Below are 19883 nucleotides of genomic sequence, written 5' to 3'. Positions count from 1 at the left end.
TTAGCCTTCACCAAATCTATTTACTCTTGTTGCAGGACAAACTGGCGCATAGTATCCTCAAGAGGTCAACCACTGAGGGCGTTTAAAACCTGAAGGACTTCATCCCTATGAGAAGCGGGTCATGAAGCTCAGAGACTTACTCTGCTCCAGCTGTGGGAGTTAGTCAGTTTGGGGGCATAGTGCTAGCACTGTGTTAATAACTTCTTTCTTTGGCCTCCTTGTCTCGAGAGACAATGGGTAAGCGCCTGGAGGTGGTCAGTGGTGTGTGGAGCAGCGCCTGGAGTGGCTATAAAGGCCAATTCTAGAGTGACAGGCTCTTCCACAGGTGCTGCAGAAAAATTTGTTTGTCGGGGCTGTTACACAGTTGGCTCTCTCCTTGCGCCTCTGTCTTTTTTCCTGCCAACTGCTAAGTCTCTTCGACTTGCCACACTTTAGCCCCGCCTTTATGGCTGCCCGCCAGCTCTGGCGAACGCTGGCAACTGACTCCCACGACTTGTGATCAATGTCACAGGACTTCATGTCACGTTTACAGACGTCTTTAAAGTGGAGACATGGACAGCCGGTGGGTCTGATACCAGTGGCGAGCTCGCTGTACAATGTGCCGTTGGGGATCCTGCCATCTTCCATGTGGCTCACATGGCCAAGCCATCTCAAGCGCCGCTGACTCAGTAGTGTGTATAAGCTGGGGATGTTGGCCGCCTCGAGGACTTCTGTGTTGGAGATATGGTCCTGCCACCTGATGCCAAGTATTCTCCAGAGGCAGCGAAGATGGAATGAATTGAGACGTCGCTCTTGGCTGACATACGTTGTCCAGGCCTCGCTGCCATAGAGCAAGGTACTGAGGACACAGGCTTGATATACTCGGGCTTTTGTGTTCCGTGTCAGTGCGCCATTTTCCCACACTCTCTTGGCCAGTCTGGAGAAGCCTTTCCCATGCGCTTGTTGATTTCTGCATCTAGAGACAGGTTACTGGTGATAGTTGAGCCTAGGTAAGTGAACTCTTGAACCACTTCCAGAGCGTGGTCGCCAATATTGATGGATGGAGCATTTCTGACGTCCTGCCCCATAATAACTACATCCCTATAAAAGGTGCTGCAGTATCCCTGTGAAGTACCACACAACCATATGATTCTGCCCTCTCCTCTGTCCCCTTTATCCTAACAGGGTAATGCTCAACTATTCTTTGCTCATATCTTCCTTTTCTGCAGATTTAGTGCAGCAGGACAAGGAAGGAAGGATGAGGAAAAGGAAAGGAGACAGAACTATTTTCTCATGATTGTGAGAATGGGAAAGGCAAGAACAGACTCAAGTCCATTCCAGCAACAATCTTCTGCCCCAAACTCCCTCTGCTACAATCAACAATTTGCATTTATATAACACATTTAACTTCTCAAGATGCGTTGGACGCATAAGGAAAATAAATCACGAAGGTGAGTCAAATTGGAAACAGTTCAGCTCTTTTTGTATGGCAAAGTTGTGCAGGGTACAGGAGAATACAACTGCAGGACATACAAGCTTCAACCTACTATAAAGCCCTTCTTGAGCCATCATGGTAGCTAAACCACTTTTTAAAACATTAGTGGCCTTCTCGATGATCACTCTGGCAGAGGCATACACCTTGTTGTAATGCTGTTTTGTTGCTGTTTGGACCTCTCACAGTGATGTCATTATCCATTGGAAAAGAAGGCAGGCCTCCAATGACAATCCATCAGTTACCATGAATTCCATCCTTAAAGGAGGTCAGAGAGGGCAGACTTTGAAGGATGCATGCATTATGACAACAGTGTATTTCACATTGATGCGCAGAATTCATTCCATTTTGCCAAACATAGGGCTGAATTTTACTAGCCCTCCGGTGGCGGGGGTCGTGGCAGGCGGGGCCCGTAAAATTCTTCCGGGAGAGGCCCGCCATAACCCCTGACGCTGGGAAGGCCACATTTTATCAGCAGCCGGGAGGCCTCAGTGCGGCAGCCTTCATTTTCATATACAAATGATATTGAAATGAAATGATAATTACTTACCTGGTAAGGCCGTCCCATGCTAATATTCCAGCTGCTGGCTGGAACTCCTGCACCTTCAGAACTCCTTTCGGAGTTCCAAGGCATGACACTGGTGGGGAGGAGAGAGGAGTGAAATTTTCAGGGTTGGGAGGGGAAAAACAGCAAAATCCTATGCGATTAGTGGGTGGGAATGTTGGGAAGGAGTTGAAGGGTAAAGTGGTGAAAGATCGGGGGAAAGGTCAGAAACTAATTTTTTATATTTTTGTCTGGAAAGGGCTATATAGGTATAGCATTCTCAATGGGGGTGGGAGAGGGGATTTGCACTGATAATAAAGCTTCCACTTTAATTTTTTAACACATGTCACTTTACAAATTTCAATTAAAATGCAGGGCTTGAAGCCCTTTAAAAATGGCGCCGGACGCTGTTGCTGGATCAGCCACCCCCTCTATGTGATCGGGGGCGGTCGCTCTGCCCCCTCCATTTAAATGAGTCTGCTCAATGACACGCATCTGCATGTGAAGACCGCCGAGATCAGAGCACACCGCCGTGATTTACGGCGCGCTCATAAATTTCCAGCCATAATCATGTACAGTCAGGGAGTGGAAGCTCGTCCTGTTGAGGCACTCACAGAGCATCATGTACTCTGTAAACAGGATGTCTATATCTCACTGTTTCCTTGTTCGGATGTCAAAGTAAATGAATTGTTAATTCTCCTGTTGTGTGAAAAATGCATGTCCTTGCTGCAGCCTGTTGATATTACAAGGCTCCCCATGGCTGGCTGAAATGACCCTGTGCCATAAAAAAGAATGTGATTGTCATTTTCACAATTCTGGATCCACCAGTGTGGGCAGATGATGTGATCAGAGGTCCTCACCCAGTAAGTTGCATAGCTCCCCCAGTATCTCATTGGTGAAGCTTGCTCTTCTAACATACATCTCCTTTTAAGAGGCTCATAGAACCTATAGTGCCTTTATATTCTGTGAGAAAGGGGTAATATCTGATGGGGTGCAACCTTTTTAAATGCCACATCATTTCCTTTTCCTCCATCCTCTGTTGTTTCTCCTCCATTATCATGGTGTACACTAGTTAAACTTATAGGAAATACCACATCTGATCCAGAGATGCCCTCATTGTGGATATGGGTAGGGACAGTAGTCGCAGATTCCCAGAAGCAGTGAGAGGTTGTCTCAGAGAGTTGTCTCAGAAAGCAGAGAGAAGTCCAAGGTTGGGTGGGTAGAAGGGAGAAAAAAACCATTGCTCCTAAAAGTTACTCCCAGTTGAAGTAATTGCTACAAACTGCTCAGTTACATTGGCTTCAACATTTCTCAGTCAATCCTGGCAACAGGTGCACCATATGATTTTTATTGTAAGTGCGCTGAGAGCATTAAAACAGGGACTTCACGTCTGAAGCACTCATTTTAATATATCGTAATTAGATTACTTAGGATTCCACAGGCCAATCGCAGGAAGGGCCAAAAATAATATGGAAATTTGGGAGCGGGGAATGAATGATTATGCGGCAGAACGCCAGTGCAAAAGTTTTGTCCCATTTTGCCTGCAAAACAAAAAGTAATGCCCAGATTCCAAGTTGAAAATACACCAAAAATTAATTAGGGACACAAGGACAGAGGAGTTTCACTTGTATCATAATGATAGCAAATAACAAAGTGCTTTCAAATCTTTCATATCACTGTATGTTTGTAGCAAAAAGAAAGTGTTTGACATACTTTTAATGAAAGTAAATTAGTGAGCATGTATCTAAGACAGGGAGAGGCCTAAGGAAAAAGACAAGAAAATGGTGACAGTGGCGGGGAAATCGAAAAAGACACAGAAGGCATACATTGTACATTTTTCTGCTTTTTTCTTGGCTGAGCCTCTTACTGCCTTGGCTATGAGCAAATTATTTGGTTTTATTATTATCTTTAACTTGCTCAATACCTTTTCCTATTGCCCGACTGAGATGATGTTTCATATCTTCTAACAATATCCTGCTCTTTTAAGCAAGTTGCAGGTCATTCAACCTACTAACTTCAGCTCCAAGTTGGCATTCCCCCACCCTCTCTTTCCACCCCCACCCCTGCCCACACTACCCTCTCTGTTTTTCTAATTTTATTAAAATGCTTCGCCCTCGCATTTCAGTCCTCGGTTCTGAAGGAGGCTGCTGCCCAAAACGTCAACATGCTTTTTTTCTCCACAGATGCTGGCTGGCCTGCTACAGTGTACTTATAGCATTTTTTGTTTTTGTCTCAGATTATAACTTGTGCAGCTTTTTGCTTTCTTTTTGTACTCATGAAGACAGTTTCTTTCAAGGCAAGTACAGTGTAACCAATGCAAACAGAAAAATGTTCTTAAAAAAACAAAGCCATGTACTGACTTGTAAACAGACGTATTCCAGCAGTGGCCCTGTTTGGACTCAATCATCTTGACTATCTTAAGGAAATCAAGGTAGGTTAGTTTTGACTCAGGTACAAGTCCCAACATCTCTAAAAAGCGTCGATACTCCGTTGCTGTAAGCAGGCAGCTGTCGAGCAGCGTACGAAAGTCGTACATCGTAACTAGTCCATCATGGTTACGGTCTAATTGATCAAATACAGAACGCAAATCCTTTTAAAAAGAAAGATTTCAATAGGTCATTAATAATGTCACCCAGTAATAGCAATGTGATTTAAAAATACACTTTAACAAAAAACAAATGACAAACTAACTGCAATGTTCACAGAAAACTTTGATATATACAGCTAAGTGGCCTTACCAAACATGTACTTTTCAGTTTATCCGCAATGTAATTAAAACAATCATCAGCAATCATGCGTCTCATATCGCAATCACCTGCGTCACTGGAACACTGCTTTAATGCAGCCACTGGATTCACCGTTCTGTAATCTGCAGACCATGTGAATAAGTATTTAAAATTCAATTTAGTAATTTACTTAAGTAGCAGTTTTTAATTCCTACTCCTCCCTCCTTCTAGCTCCTTTTTTCCCCCTTCCTGGCCGAAATCTGGTTGGGTCCCACTGAAAGCTAAACAGTTATCTTGTTCTTAGATCTATGCCAGTTTTGGAACCAAACTGAAGGAGGCAGGTGTCCCCGTGTGCCTCATCCACGACATTGATATTCCCTATTTTCCTGTGGGGAACTAAGTTGGAGACACAATTTTAAGGGAAAAAGCTCTGACTCAAGAATCCAGCAACTTCACATACACCTTTAATTCATTTTTACTCTTGCCTACAGAATTCCAAGGCTAAAGTTAATACCTGAAAAATGGATTTGATTCAGCTCTAGAATCTTGCTGTGTGGATTTTAACCCTGACAGTGCCAAGGCTCTTAGCATTGTCAGGGTTAAAATCCACAAAGCATGATTTTAATCCTGACAATAATAGTTACCTCCCTCGTTGGTTACCTGAAGTGCTTCATGAGCTTTGGTGATATTTGACATTTTTTTTACTACAATATCCCTGCCACATTATCTACTCTAGGACAAGGCAGGATTATCACATGATAATAACAAAAAGTAGGTCCTCAGGTTTAATTGGTGCTTTGAATTTGAGCATTAGGGTCTGTCCACAAGGCAAACTTGACATCACGGTTCATTTCCGCCTACTGGATGAACAAATGGCAATGGATCTTCTCACAAATTCTTACACGTTCTCTAATTGCACCCATCACTATTGATGTGTTTCTGTAAGATATAAGCTCTATTCAAATCTACAAGCCTGGATAACTCACCTGCTAAGTTTTACATAACTCCACTCCCAATTGGTTCCTTCCTCTCCTGAAAGAATCTCAAGAAATTACTAGTACTGGATCTGCCTCCAAACTTGGAAGAAAAGCTTTGATTTTTCTTAAATTCTCCCCACTTTCCTTCCTCAGCCTCTGAGTGACTGTGACTCCATATCCTCGGTCATTTTGATCTTCATCTCAGCTTCCTGTTCTCTCCTCTGAATTCGTCAGTCTCCGACACTGCCAAAACTCCTCCCTTTATATTAACCCTCCAATACATATTCACAGGGATTACCTTCCCCCGACCACCACCACCCACCCCCCCAAACCCATCCCTTGACATCAACTCCCATTGGCTCTCTACTTTGTGGTCTTGATCACTGATGAAGCCATCTTTGCCCTGTACCTTTTATCCCTTACCACTCCTGGGAGCCAAAATTCTAATTGCCTGCACTTTGGCCTGCTATTCAGCATGATACCATTGGAGCTGTCAGTTTGCTCAGCCACTCCCTCGCATCCACCTTTTTCTCAGCAAAATTACCATCTGCCATCCCAGCTGTTCTCCCTGATATGATCCCCAGCTTCACACTATCAAGTGCAAGGGGTAAAATCTTGAGTGCATCTGGTGCATCATTAGGTCTACTGGAGCACACCAAACTCTTCTTAGTCTCATTCACTGCTGTCAAAACCACATTATTCCAGGATTATCTTTCTTCCAATGCCAACCATCTGCAAGGAGTCATGGATTTTATTGCCACCCAGATATAGATGCCAGCCATTTAGCCGCTTCGCTTCTGATGCTTCTGCATTTTGAAGAGAGCATGTTTGAGGCGGATTGGGGTCAGGCTTCATATTTTTGAAATATTAATCACCAACCTCTCCCCACCCACCTCGACTGTTGATGGGGTGAAAATTCCCCCATTGTTTTTTGCCCCCACGATAAACTTCATACCATTGACAATTATTCCATTCTCCCTTCCTGGCCACTGTTTCAGGCCAAGCTCGACTTTTTGCAACCTTGGTTTCTATTCAACTCTAAGTTGAGCTTTGAACCCTATATCTTTTCCGTCAGAGTGGTGGCCTACCCCACTTGCTCTATAATACCTGATGCAACCCTCAGCCCATTTCTGCTGAAACTCACATCCATGCCTTTGACACTTCCAAACTCAACAATTGCAATGGTCTCATGATTGGCCTCCCACCCTCCACTTTCCATAAACTTCAACTCATCCAAAATGTTGGTGCCTATACCCATCCTACATCAGTTCCCACTCAACCATCATCACTGTTCTCCCTGACCTATACTGATTCCCGGTCTTCTGACACCTCAAATTTAAAATCCTCATCTTTATGTTTAAATCCCTTTATGGTGTCGCCCCCTTCCCAGTTCTGTAACTTCAGCCCTACAACCCTCTGAGAACTCTGCATTCCTTTAGCTCTGGCCTCTTCTGCATTCCCCACTCCCTTTGCCCTGCCACTGGCAACCATGCCGTCTGCCATCTAGGCCTTATGCTCTGAAATGCTCTACCTAAACCTCTCTGCATTTCCACTCCCTCTGCTCTTTTAATATCATCCTGAAAACCGACTTCTTTCACCAAGCTTTCCTTCTTTGGCTCAATTTCCATTTTTGGCCGATTTCTCTGAAGTGCCTGGAGATGTTTTTCTACATTAAATACATGATATAAATATTGTAGTTAATGTGTCAATAACAAATTAGCCTCATCATCCTTCACACCAAGATAACATGGCCCCTAAAAAGCAGGGCTGTATCTAGTTCAGCTATAATCAAGTTGTACTTTCTTTTAATTAGGTAAAGGGCCAAGTAGTGCAGGACACCATCAAGGCTGAAAAGAGTCGGAATAAAGAGAAAGTAAATCAAAGCATAATGGTTTGGCAACATCAAACTTGGGTTTAAAATTCTTAGTAGTAAGAAGGGAAGGCTGGAAAGAATAACAAATTTCACAGATTTAATGATCCGAAAGGGGAATAACACAGAAAGAAGCAGCATGACGAATACTGATTTCAGTAAAGTGCGGCTGCAAGAAGGAACAAGTTACGTATATTTAGAGACTAGGAAAAACAGGCAAAGTTCTGAGGAGCAATGGCCATGTTATTACCAATAATATGGAGAAATGCTTTTAAAGTATTCTTTCCCTCTTAAACAAGAATGGCTGATATTGTAAATGCTGTTATGATGATGGAATCCCAGTTTTAACAGTAGTGATCTCCAATGTGAATTAACTGTTAATATTTTGGTTACCTTTGAAGTATTCAGAAAAGTCACGGAAATTTAAGTCTTGATTCTTGAACCCCAATACATCAGCCAGAATGTTAAACTGGTGTTCCTCCATGATTATGTCACAATCGTGCAGCACCTAAAGACCAAGGGATTCAACATCATATTATATTGTAGTGTTAAGACCACCTGGTTCATAGTTTGTATTAATTTTCTAGAGGTAACTTTTAATTAAAAAAGACAGAGGCGCAAGGGGAGAGCCAACTGTGCAACAGCCCCGACAAACAAATTTCTCTGCAGCACCTGTGGAAGAGCCTGTCACTCTAGAATTGGCCTTTATAGCCACTCCAGGCGCTGCTTCACAAACCACTGACCACCTCCAGGCGCGTATCCATTGTCTCTCGAGATAAGGAGGCCCAAAAGAAGAAAGAACTTTTAATTGGAAATTGAATTTGTTTTAATGCAAGACAAATGAAAGCAACTGGTTTGAGAAGCTGACAAACAAACCTAGGGTGTTTACAAATCAAAGGGTGACCCATGTTTATTTAGTAAGGTCATAATGGGAAGTGTGAAGACCCTGGAGATAGCAATGCCGCTGATTTCCTCCAATGGGCTTCTGATTGTAGCCAGAGTATGCAAAGATGGTCAGTCAACAAGCAAGATTTGAAAGCTTTCAAGCTGGAATAGAGGGAGAGAGAGAGAGAGAAAGAGAGAGAGAGAGGCAGGGAGCCCCACTTAGGGTCTGCTCATGTTAGAGACCAGTTGCTTCTCCTCTGCTGCAGAGAAAACACCAGCTTAAAACCACAGATGGGTAGGGGCGTGTCACATGACAATCACTCAGTCATTCAAACATAGCAGTTAGCAGTATTTCTTTGCTTGCTGAGGGAACAGGTAGTTCCTTTAAACTTCCTGGGTCTTGGTTCTTGCTGGGATATTAGCAGACATTTTGTCTCTCTCCTCACAAGCATTGCAGTGTAGGATACAGTGTTGCAAATTAGGCGATCACCAAAAGCTGAAAGGATGACTTTGCTGGCAGCTCGTCTTTTTAAAATGTCTTTTTAAAAAATATATAAATTCAGATCTCCGGTCAGTGGACCAAAGAAAAATTTCAACAAAACACATTGCCATAACTATTTTCTAGAGGTAACTTTTAATTGGGGAATTGAATTTGTTTTAATGCAAGACAAATGAAAATACCTGGTTTGAGAAGCTGGCAAAAATTCTAGGGTGGTTGCAAATCAAAGGGTGGTCCATGTTTATTTAGAAAGTTCATAATGGGAAGTGTGAAGATCCTAAACAATGGGAACCTCTCTGAAATACTTGATGGAGATGGTGTGTCTGCAGCTGCCTCAATGAGGGATTTAAATTATTCATATGATTTCCCAGAACAAAGAGATGTTTTGGGAGTTGGAGGTAATTAGCTTAAATTGCTATCTGGGACATCCCATATGTACCACATTGCGATGGAGATAGATGATGCAGGGGGGCACGGTTGGTGTTTTGATCTGTGTGCTTGATGACAGACAAGCAGTTGGCTTTTAAAGTATCTGGGCTCAGAAGCAGGCTAAGTCAAGGTAAGTATTCATTTTACTGGTTTAAACAATAAAAAAAACTCACCTTCTTGAATCCTTCCTTGCTGATTTTGCCATTGGATTGCTTCTTGTGGGTAAGGAAACTTTTCCTAATGCTCCTATCACAGTGCATAATGCGTTGCCACAGCTCTGATTTCACCTCATTCACAGTCATCCTCTTGTCTAATATGAGACCCTCATTTTCTTGCTTTACTAGCCTGATATGTAAACATCAATGTCATAGTTACTCATGGAAATAATTCAGTAACAGATCTACGTTAAAATAAATGGAGATCGGCACCACAGTCCATTTGTACTTCACTATGCACCGAATGCAGAAATGAAAGGCGATACCAACTATTCCCCATATGATGGATCCCAATCTCTGCCATGCTAGTACATCTTGAGCCAAACTCATGCCACATACTTCCCTACAAAAAGGGAGCAAAAGGAGCATTACAAATTAAAAAAGTGAAGGGGGACAAGGAGCACAGTGTGTTAATATGCTATTCATTCAGCTTTGACACATGGGTTGGAATCCAACCAAAACTTAATGGATGAAAGTTGTTTTTTGTTTGCTGGTTGCAGCAGTGCCATATGACTGGATCTAAATAATCTTAATATAGTACCAAGAGACAGAGTAGATTCCGCACATGAGGTCCTTAAAGTTGGTAAAGGACTTGGGTCACAACACTAAATTGGCCCTCTGAGTCAGCCTACATTAACTGCTGGTGCAAGGAAAAAAAAATGTCACATAGGTGCAGCAGGGATTATTTTGTGAGGTTGCTTAGAACATAGGAAGCATTGCCCTATCTCTTTCTATATCTCACCTGGGTGACAGCACTTGATGCTGACACTGGGTGCCTGAAATAGGAAACTCTACCATTCCCAGTGCTGACATCTCATATCTTGATGAACATAACACATAAAAAAAAACAAAAATAAGTAAAGTGAGTCATCCCACAGTGTGTGCTGTCACATCTCTTGTAACTGGGTCATCCAGTAACATTTGCAGACTTGGGAAAAAGTCACTTACCTGATTGCAGCTGGAAGTGGTGTTTGCCTCTAGAGATAATAAAAGTACTATCGAACAATGAAAAGAGTAGGAGGGGGTAAGAACAAAGAAAATTGGAGGAGAAAAATTGGTGAGCAAAAAAATAAGTGACTTGATAAGTTACCCAAGACTGATTAAAAAAAAGTAATTGAAAGGAATTTAGTTAAGTTATATATAGGATAATGGATACCAGGATCCGAGTTATAGCCTGGGATCTAACGGAGGAGTTCAGATGGTTTACATTTAGAATAACTGATAGCCAGGAGAGAGTTACAAGCTGACCACCTGGATGTGACCTGGGCCTGTCCAAACTTCTGACCATTCTGGTTACCAAATCTACACTGTTATGTTGCAAATATCAAGCATGGAGTCTCTTGTGATCACAACTTTGAAACAATTTCTTGGAAATTGGTACTGATAAAAATACATACGATTTTATGCAAGAAATCTATTCTGATTTTGTTGTTTGTCATTTTGATTTATCAGTGGGACATTAACTCAGAGCTTTGAGTCTCTCATATGCCAAAATGTTAAAGAAGGTGATGAAGCAATCATCTGTGGTTAAGTACAAAGAAATGACACCTCCAGTGTGTATTTGTTTTTTTGTACCATTGACCTTTTCTGTTACATAACCTAACAAATATATCTCAAGTCGTTCACCATAAAATCTATTGTATTGTCTCATACTGTTGGTTTGGACATATATCTGATTACATTGATTAGTTTGCTCATTCAACTGCCCACTTTGGCAAAGTGTCACTGACCACTTACGTCATGTCTTTTTTTAAAAAAGAAACTCACAAAGTTGCTACTTCAGTTAGGATCTCTGATACTATAGTTACTAGTCTGGTGATCAGCCTGTAACACCTTCATTTAAATGAAAATTTTCTCTAAAATCCTAAATGTTAAATCTGCCAGTATGTTTACCTTGGTCTTTCAGTCATTCCTTAATACCATGGTTTGGATTATAGAACTGCTGGCTTGAGCAGTCTGGGAACAGACATCTTGTGCAACATTCTTCCAGATGTATCACAAAACTTAAGTCCAATGATGTGTTAAATAGGGAGAGCTACCAGAATCCACTGTCCCTGTTCAAGCTATTCCTGGAGCAGAACTTCACAATAGGACGTCAAAGTATCAGCATAGAATATCTGCTCAGAAGCTGCCTCTATCAAGCAGTTCTGCAGTATAAAATGGGAACATTAGGGATGACTGAAACACAAGTATAGATCCTTTTCCCTTTGTAACATGTGAGATCATGGGGATTGTAGATTTAATTTCCCCTTTAAGAGTTGACTAATATTTATTTTAATATTTCCACATGCTTATTATTGGCAGGATGTGGAGAAAATATATTTAGATGTAGAGGAACTGTCCTATGAGGTATATGAAATATTAGGTCAGCTTGGCAATAGAATTTCCAAATTTACTAAAATTCTCTATAGATTTCCATTCACTAAATACTGGGTTTCAGTTGATCTTTTACTCTGATATAAATTGTTGCTATATGCTTCCTTTTCTTTGAGATTTACTACTGACTTACTAAACTTAATACTTAGATAGCCCAAACTAGTTACCAATAAAGGATTTGGGCACAAACATACAAACACAATTCTGGGGTTCAAATATGTTTACAATAAATCACTGTTTTCTAATAATTTCCAGTATCATTTTACAGTGTGAATACCTTAATTTTATTCCTGTGGTATCAGATGACAGGTCTGAAACTCACATAGCAACAACAGGCAGATCTCAGCAGATTTCCATTATACTAAGAATGTTGTGTATAATTTTCAATTAGGATTTCTTTAACCAGGTAACCAACTAGGATTTTTAACTTCTGGAATTTAACAACATAAATAATATTTCTGAAGGCCTAGGATTAAGATTCTAGGAACTAAGAATTATTAGGAGCTACATCGGACATTGGTGGAGAAGTGAGCTTGCCTCTTTTTGTCTTGCTGTTGATTGAGCTGAGGTACCTCAGTACCAATGATTTTAGGGATGCCAGACACTCCAAGACTTTCCAGAAACTGTTGGTATGAAACTTGTATGCTGTTGTTCTGTTGTTGCTGACATAATCTGAAAGATTTAGAGACTAGTATTAAGATATTAGTAAGATACATTTGATCTATTCTATTTTAATAAGTGCATGGTCACAATATTCTAATGGTATTGCACCTGTAGTTGACACTGAGCCTAACAGTATATGATCTCTTAATTACAGTGAAGCTCGACTAACATTGTATGACAGCCCCACTATGCAAACCTAAAGGAATATTTTGATCTTAGTGATCTCCTACCTAATTGTTATAGAGCATTCCTCCCACTTTCTTTTGTACCATGGCTGACAGTAATTTCAGGAAAGAATTCATTCCTACAGTGTGCTTGTTTGCTCAATGATTTTTGCACTGGAAATGCAAATACAGAGCCTGAATTCTGTTCTATTTTGGAAGGCAGAGGTGGTCTGTGCTAACTTCTGCCATGACTGAAACGGAGTTCAAACCGTCTACAGCCAGTTCATCAACAGTCAGAGCTTCTCAAGGTCACAACCATGAGCATCTCAAGTGTCTTTGGTAGAGGTTCAGCAGTTTTGCAACTCTCAAGCTGTAGCCACTAGGGAACCACCTTGTCGTAGAATTACAATAGGTGTAATGAGCACATAAGATGGGTACTAGGGTTTGCAAAGTGGTGATTTTAGTTCTTCATGCTCAATAAAAGCATTTATCAAATGAAGAATGTTTAAATTCATAGCAGCAGTTGGTCTAAGAGTAACAGCCATAAAGTTTTACTGATCAAGGGCATTCAGTTAATTTGTGTAAGAAATGTGTTAGATCGAAGTCGGTACGTTGCAAAGGGTAGGTTGGTGCACTGGATGAGTGGGAGGGGGATTGTTCAAAAAGATCCCTCTTCTATAAGTTGATGCCTAGAGCTCAGGAAGGTGCCATAATGGCTAGGCATTGCTCATAGAGTTATACGGTGATTACAGCACAGAAGGAGGCCATTTGGCCCACAGGTTCATGTCAGCTCTCTACAGAGGCATCAAGTCAGTCCCATTGCCCTCCAGATTTAGTTCCCTCAAGTGCCAATCCAATTTCCTTTTGAAATCATTTATTGTCTCTGCTTCCACCCCTTTATGGGCAACAGGTTCCTGGTCATTACCACACGCTGTATAAAAAAGTTCTTCCTCGGATTCCCCCTGCATCTCTTGCCCCAAACCATAAATCTATGTCCCATAGACCTTGTACCATCAACTAATCAGAACATCTTTTCTTTGTCTACCTTATCTAAACTTGTCATCATCTTGTACACCTTTACCAAATCTCCCTTTAATTACCTTTGCTCTAGCTTCTCCAACCTAGCCTTGCAAAAATCCCTCATCCCTTAAACCTTTCTGGTAAAACTCCTCTGCACCCTCTCAAGGACCCTCACATCCTTCCTAAAGTATAGTGACCAAAACTGGATGCAATACTCCAGTCGTGGTTGAACCAAAGCTTTTTAAAGGTTCAGCATAACCTCCCTGCTTTTGTACTCAATACCTCTATTTATGAAGCCCAAGATCCCATTTGTTTTCTTAACTACTCTCTCAATATGTCCTGCCACCTTCAAAGATCTACGTACATGAACTCCCCTGAATACTCTTTAGAACAGTGCCATTAAGTATATATTGCCTCTCTCTATCCCTTCTGCCAAAATGCATTACCTCACACTTCTCTATATTAAATTCCATCTGCCATTTGTCTGTCCATTCTGCTAGCCTATCTATGTCCTGTTGCAGTTGATTGTTATCATCCTCACTATTTGCCACACCTCCACGTTTGGTATATTCAGCAAATTTTGAAATTTTATTCTATATTCCAATATCCAAGACATTTATATGTATCAACAAAACATTGGTCCTAGCACTGATCCTTGGGGAACACAGCTGTCTGCCATCCTCCAGTCTGAAAAAGAGCCATTTGCCATGGCTGTTTTTTGTCCTTAAGCCAATTTTTTATCGAAGCTGACACTGATCCTTCTTTTCCATGAGCCTCAATTTTGTTAACCAGCCTTTTATTTGTTACTTTGGCAAATGCTTCCTTAAAATCCTTACAGGCAATATACACCACATTCTCCCCATCAACCTTCTCTGTTACTTCATCAAAAAAGTCGATTAGATTAGTCAAACACGATCTGCCTTTTATAAATCCACGCTGGCTCTCCTTAATTAGCTCAACCCTCTCCAAGTGTCTGTTACTTTTTTCTCTGATTATTGTTTCTAAAACCTTATCCACCACTGATGTAAAACTGACCGGCCTGTAGTTACTAGGAATGTCCTTACATCCTTTCACGAACAAGGATGTCACATTTACCACGTTCCAATCCTCTGGCATCTCTCCTATATCTAGAGAAGACTGAAAGATTATGGCATATCCTTCTGCTATCTTTACCCCATTTCCCTTAGCAACCCTGGATGCAAGCCATCCAGATTGGGCGACATATGCACACTAAGCATAGCCAGTCTTTCCAGTACATTCTGCCTATCAATTTTCACCCCATCCATTGCCTCTACCATCACTGCTTCTACTGCTATTTTGTCAGCATTCTATTCCTTAGTAAATGCTGATACAAAGTACTCATATCATTAAGTATTGCAACCTTGCCCTGCACCTCTAGGCATATATAAGGTGCAGTAAACTATCCCTCTTTTTCCTTCTCAACTCTCTGCAGCCTTTGACATGGTTGACTGCACAATCCTCCTTCAATACTTCTCCTTTGTTCTCCAGCTTAGTGAGACTTGCTTGGTTCCACTCTTACCTATCCGATCAAAGCCACAGCATCTCCAACAATGGTTTTCTTTCCCACCCCTGCACTATTGCCTCTGGTATTTCCCATGGAACTGTCTTTGGCCCCCTCTTCTTCCACATCTATACACTACCCTTGGGTTCCACATGTATACTGACATCACTAAACACTTTCCTTCCAGAACGTCTCTCAACTGCTCCGCTGCCTCTATGTTCCGGACCTTGGCTGATATAAGCTAGCTCAGTATACAATATGGATTGATCCTGGGAGTTATCTATTCTGCATAGGTCTCTGCCACAACTCAGGATAGATTTAGACAGTAAACCTCTGGAGATTGGCTGAGAACACATCTCAAAAAGTTATGGGTTACAAAAATCAGGAATACACTTGCCAGAAAGGTCTAACGATGTTTAATTAGTATTACAGTCACTTACTTCTCAAAGTGCTGATCAGAAATGGATAGACAGTAGGTTTCTAGGATCTTTCGCAATTCAGCAAGGCAAATTGTGCCAGTGCTTTCAGGATCACACTTTATAAAAGCCTTCTGCATTTCTTTCCAATTTTGCTTAATTTTGTCACGGAGAATATCCTCCACCTAGTTGGAATGATGGGCATGAAAAATCAATGTAAATGTATAGAGACAGAGGTTCGTTAGTGCTGTTAGACAGAAAATTACCATGTATCATGTACCATCAGTCTCATATGCTTCTGTCTTTTAAAAAAAAATTGGTAACTTTGAAACTTTAAAGATTGCTGTGAGAATCCTAAGTTTTGCAGGCGCTGGTGGTCAGTAGTTGCTGGTGGGAAAAACTGCAGCACCTCACATAATCACTCTCCAAAACTACTGTTCAGCCAAAAAACAGCCAAGATACCCAAACAAACTGGCCCTAAGCACCCCGGCAGCCTATAAAGCCTAACCAGGAACTTACCTTAATGGAGCTGATGGTGCCTTTAAATATTGCTGTTGCAGTCTCCTTTCTGATTGAGCGCCTTGTTTTGTTGCAACTAACAAATCTTATGCTCCCAGACATCAAACTCTCAAAAAGGGGCCTGGCTTAGAAGCAGGACACTTATTAACATAGTTCAAGGAAGTCAGCATTTACTTCAGTTGGCCATCAGGGATAGGATTGCTTGATCCTGATCTTATCCTCACTCAGTATCCATACGCTTTCACCTTCGAGTAGAAGTCACTGCTCGACTTTTCCAGGGTGCCAAAGCTACCCAAGCCACTAACATACCCAGATCAGCTCAATGAGCAGAAATCTGAGGCATTAAACCCAGGAGCTTTCTTATCTATATAGCTCAGTAACACCTATCCCTGATTTTAAGTGACTCGACCTGGCAAATCCAGGTAGGAAAGCACTTAAAATATGCCCAGTTACTTATTCCCTCTGTCCCTGCTGTCTTAATCTCTTTTGTGCAAGTGAGCAGGGCATCCACAGGAAGTTAGCAGGGTCTTTCTTTAAATATGTAGATTGGGTCCAATAATGTAATCAGAATCTAATCTGCAATTTTAGTTGGAGGACTGATTGGGGGAGAAATTACAGCTTCCCCATCAGGCTAGACCTACTAGGGGCTGCATTATGGACAAGAAGTAGGGCGGCACAGTGGCGCAGTGGTTAGCACCGCAGCCTCACAGCTCCAGGGACCCGGGTTCGATTCCGGGTACTGCCTGTGTGGAGTTTGAAAGTTCTCCCTGTGTCTGCGCGGGTGCTCCGGTTTCCTCCTACAAGCCAAAAGACTTGCAGGTTGATAGGTAAATTGGCCATTATAAATTGTCACTAGTATAGGTAGGTGATAGGGAAATATAGGGACAGGTGGGGATGTTTGGTAGGAATATGGGATTAGTGTAGGATTAGTATAAATGGGTGGTTGATGTTCGGCACAGACTCGGTGGGCCGAAGGGTCTGTTTCAGTGCTGTATCTCTAATCTAATCTAAAAGAGGCCCAGCAGATAACTGTGAAAAACTACATTTAAAGTTTTCTTATGGGCCAAAACAAACAGGTCCTCCAGGCTTCACAACTGGTAAGTTGAACAGTCATCTGTAATTGTTATATCCTTGTAATATGGACAAATTTCTTCTCCACTGTGTGCTGAGAGGCAACTTAAGTACTTTTAAAAAAATAATCATTCTCAGGGTTAAGGGCAAAACTGAGGACTATTTATTCTGGGACAGGGACTACATGATGGCCTTTTAAAAATAAAATCACTGAACAGGCCCTGGGAGAGAATGTCTACAACACAAAATCCAGTTGTGTGAGCAAGATTACATCGAATTTACACAGAAACAGAACATTCAGCCCCACAGTGCCAGTGTTTATGCTCGACACGAGCATCTTCCACCATACTTCACCTGACCCTATCAACATATCTTTCTATTTCTTTCTCCCTCATGTACTTATGTAGCTTCCCCTTAAAGGCATTTATGTTATTTGCTTCAACTACTCCATGTGGTAGCAAATTCCAAATTCTAACCAATCTTGGTGTAAAGAAGTTTGTCCTGAATTCTTTATTCGATTACACTCATGACAATCTTATACTTATGACCTCTGAATTAACGTCAGTCGAAATATTGACACAATCTTTTTATTTTTGCTGCCTACATCTTAATTCATTTCACAGGAAATCCACATAAGAGGCTTAATCAATTCCAAACAATGTCAACAACACCGACTTGCATTTATATATCACCATTAATGTAAAAAACATCCTAAGATGCTTCACAGAAGTGTAATCAAAAAAAAGTCAAAAGAGAAGATATCAGAAGGGATGACTAAAAGCTTGATCAGAGATAGCTTTTAAGGAGGGTCTTAAAGGAGGAAAGAGATAGACGGGCTTAGGGAGGTAATTTCAGAATGCCCACCAATGGTGGAGCAGAGAGTGAGGGATGCACAAGAGGTCAAGAGTCAGAAGAACACAGAGTTCTTGGGGGGGTTGTGGGGCTGGAGGAGGCTACAGAGATATGGAGGTGCAAGATCATGAAGGTGTTTACACATAGTAGCAGGACTAGGCCATTCAGCCCATCGAGCCTGCCCTGCCATTCAATATGATCATGGCTGATCATCCACTTCAATGCCTTTTTCCCACACTATGCTCATATCCCCTTATGCCATTACCTGGAAGAGCAGAGCAGAGCGGAGTGGACCTGGGAGGAATTGGCATCAGAGAGAGAGAGGATAAATCCAGCCTGAGGCTCGAGGCCCGCACTTACCTGGAAGAGCGGAGTGGAGCAGACGTCGGAGGAATCGGCATCGGAGAAGGAGAGGATAAATCCAGCCTGAGGCGCGAGGCCCGCACTTACCTGGAAGAGCGGAACGGAGCGGACCTCGGAGGAATCGGCATCGGAGAGGGAGAGGATAAATCCAGCCTGAGGCGCGAGGCCCGCACTTACCTGGAAGAGCGGAGCGGAGTGGACTTGGGAGGAATCGGCATCGGAGAGGGAGAGGATAAATCCAGCCTGAAGCTCGAGGCCCGCACTTACCTGGAAGAGCGGAGCGGACCTCGGAGGAATCGGCATCGGAGAGGGAGAGGATAAATCCAGCCTGAGGCTCGAGGCCCGCACTTACCTGGAAGAGCGGAGCGGAGCGGACCTGGGAGAATAAACACAGAACCAGTCCGGAGTGTTTGAAAAAAACATCAACAGTGACATCACAGGAAAGCTGCAAGGTGATTGGTTGGTGAGTAACTACTGGTACTGAAATAGCTCTAAATAACTGGCTTCGTAATTAAGATAAGAAAGGTCTACAGTTTATTTTCATATGTAGCAAGTAGTGTTTTTTGGATAGTTCTGTAGTAACGAGGACCAGGGAAGAAGGGCCCTAGAGTAATTGATATTATTTGATATTAAGCATCTTCTAAAAGGTTTAATTTAAAGGGTTAAGTCATGGCAGGAGAGCTCAAAGCCGTGGTGTGCTCTTCATGCTCTATGTGGGAAGCCAAGAACAATTCCAGTGACTGGGATGCATGTGTGCAGGAAGTGTCTCCAGCTCCAGCTCCAGCTCCTGGAAGCCCAGGTTTCAAAACTGGAGCGGCGGCTGGGGACACTGTGGAGCATCTGCGAGGTGGAGAGTATCGTGGATAGCACGTATAGAGAGGTGGTCACACTGCAGGCTCAGACTCCACAAGCAGGAAGGGAATGGGTGACCACCAGGCAAAGCAAGAGGACTAGGCAGGGAGCACAGGAATCTCCTGTGGCTATTCCCTGCAAAACAGGTATACTACTTTGGATACTGTTGGGGGGGAATGGCCTCTCAGGGGAAAGCAGCAGCAGCAACAGCCCAATTCGTTGCACCATGGTTGGCTCTGCTGCACAAGGGAGGAGTAAAAAGTGCGAGAATGCAATAGTTAGAGGGGATTCAATTGTAAGGGGAATAGATAGGCATTTCTGTGCCCGCAAACGAGACTTCAGGATGGTACGTTGCGTCCCTGGTGCTAGGGTCAAGGATGTCTCAGAGCGGTTACAGGACATTCTGAAGGGGGAGGGTGAACAGCCAGTGGTCGTGGTACACATTGGTA

General features: G+C 42.3%; 1 protein-coding gene across 2 annotated transcripts in view; it reads right to left on the bottom strand.

Annotated features, from left to right (window-relative positions):
- The window catches only part of efcab6 (EF-hand calcium binding domain 6), a 142005-nt gene that overhangs the window by 55589 nt on the left and 66533 nt on the right, over positions 1-19883 (bottom strand). For both annotated transcript variants that reach the window (XM_068051273.1, XM_068051275.1), the window contains exons 15-20: positions 15802-15962; positions 12530-12664; positions 9575-9746; positions 7982-8096; positions 4754-4884; positions 4376-4605 (exon numbers count right to left, since the gene is read on the bottom strand). In XM_068051273.1, coding sequence (XP_067907374.1) covers positions 4376-4605; positions 4754-4884; positions 7982-8096; positions 9575-9746; positions 12530-12664; positions 15802-15962 — 944 coding nt within the window. The remainder of the gene's footprint in view (positions 1-4375; positions 4606-4753; positions 4885-7981; positions 8097-9574; positions 9747-12529; positions 12665-15801; positions 15963-19883) is intronic.

The sequence above is a fragment of the Heterodontus francisci genome, chromosome 18, assembly GCF_036365525.1.
Source record: "Heterodontus francisci isolate sHetFra1 chromosome 18, sHetFra1.hap1, whole genome shotgun sequence".
In the NCBI taxonomy this organism is placed as follows: domain Eukaryota; kingdom Metazoa; phylum Chordata; class Chondrichthyes; order Heterodontiformes; family Heterodontidae; genus Heterodontus; species Heterodontus francisci.
Note: the sequence above shows the minus strand (reverse complement) of the source record. Positions and strands in the feature narration are given on the sequence as shown.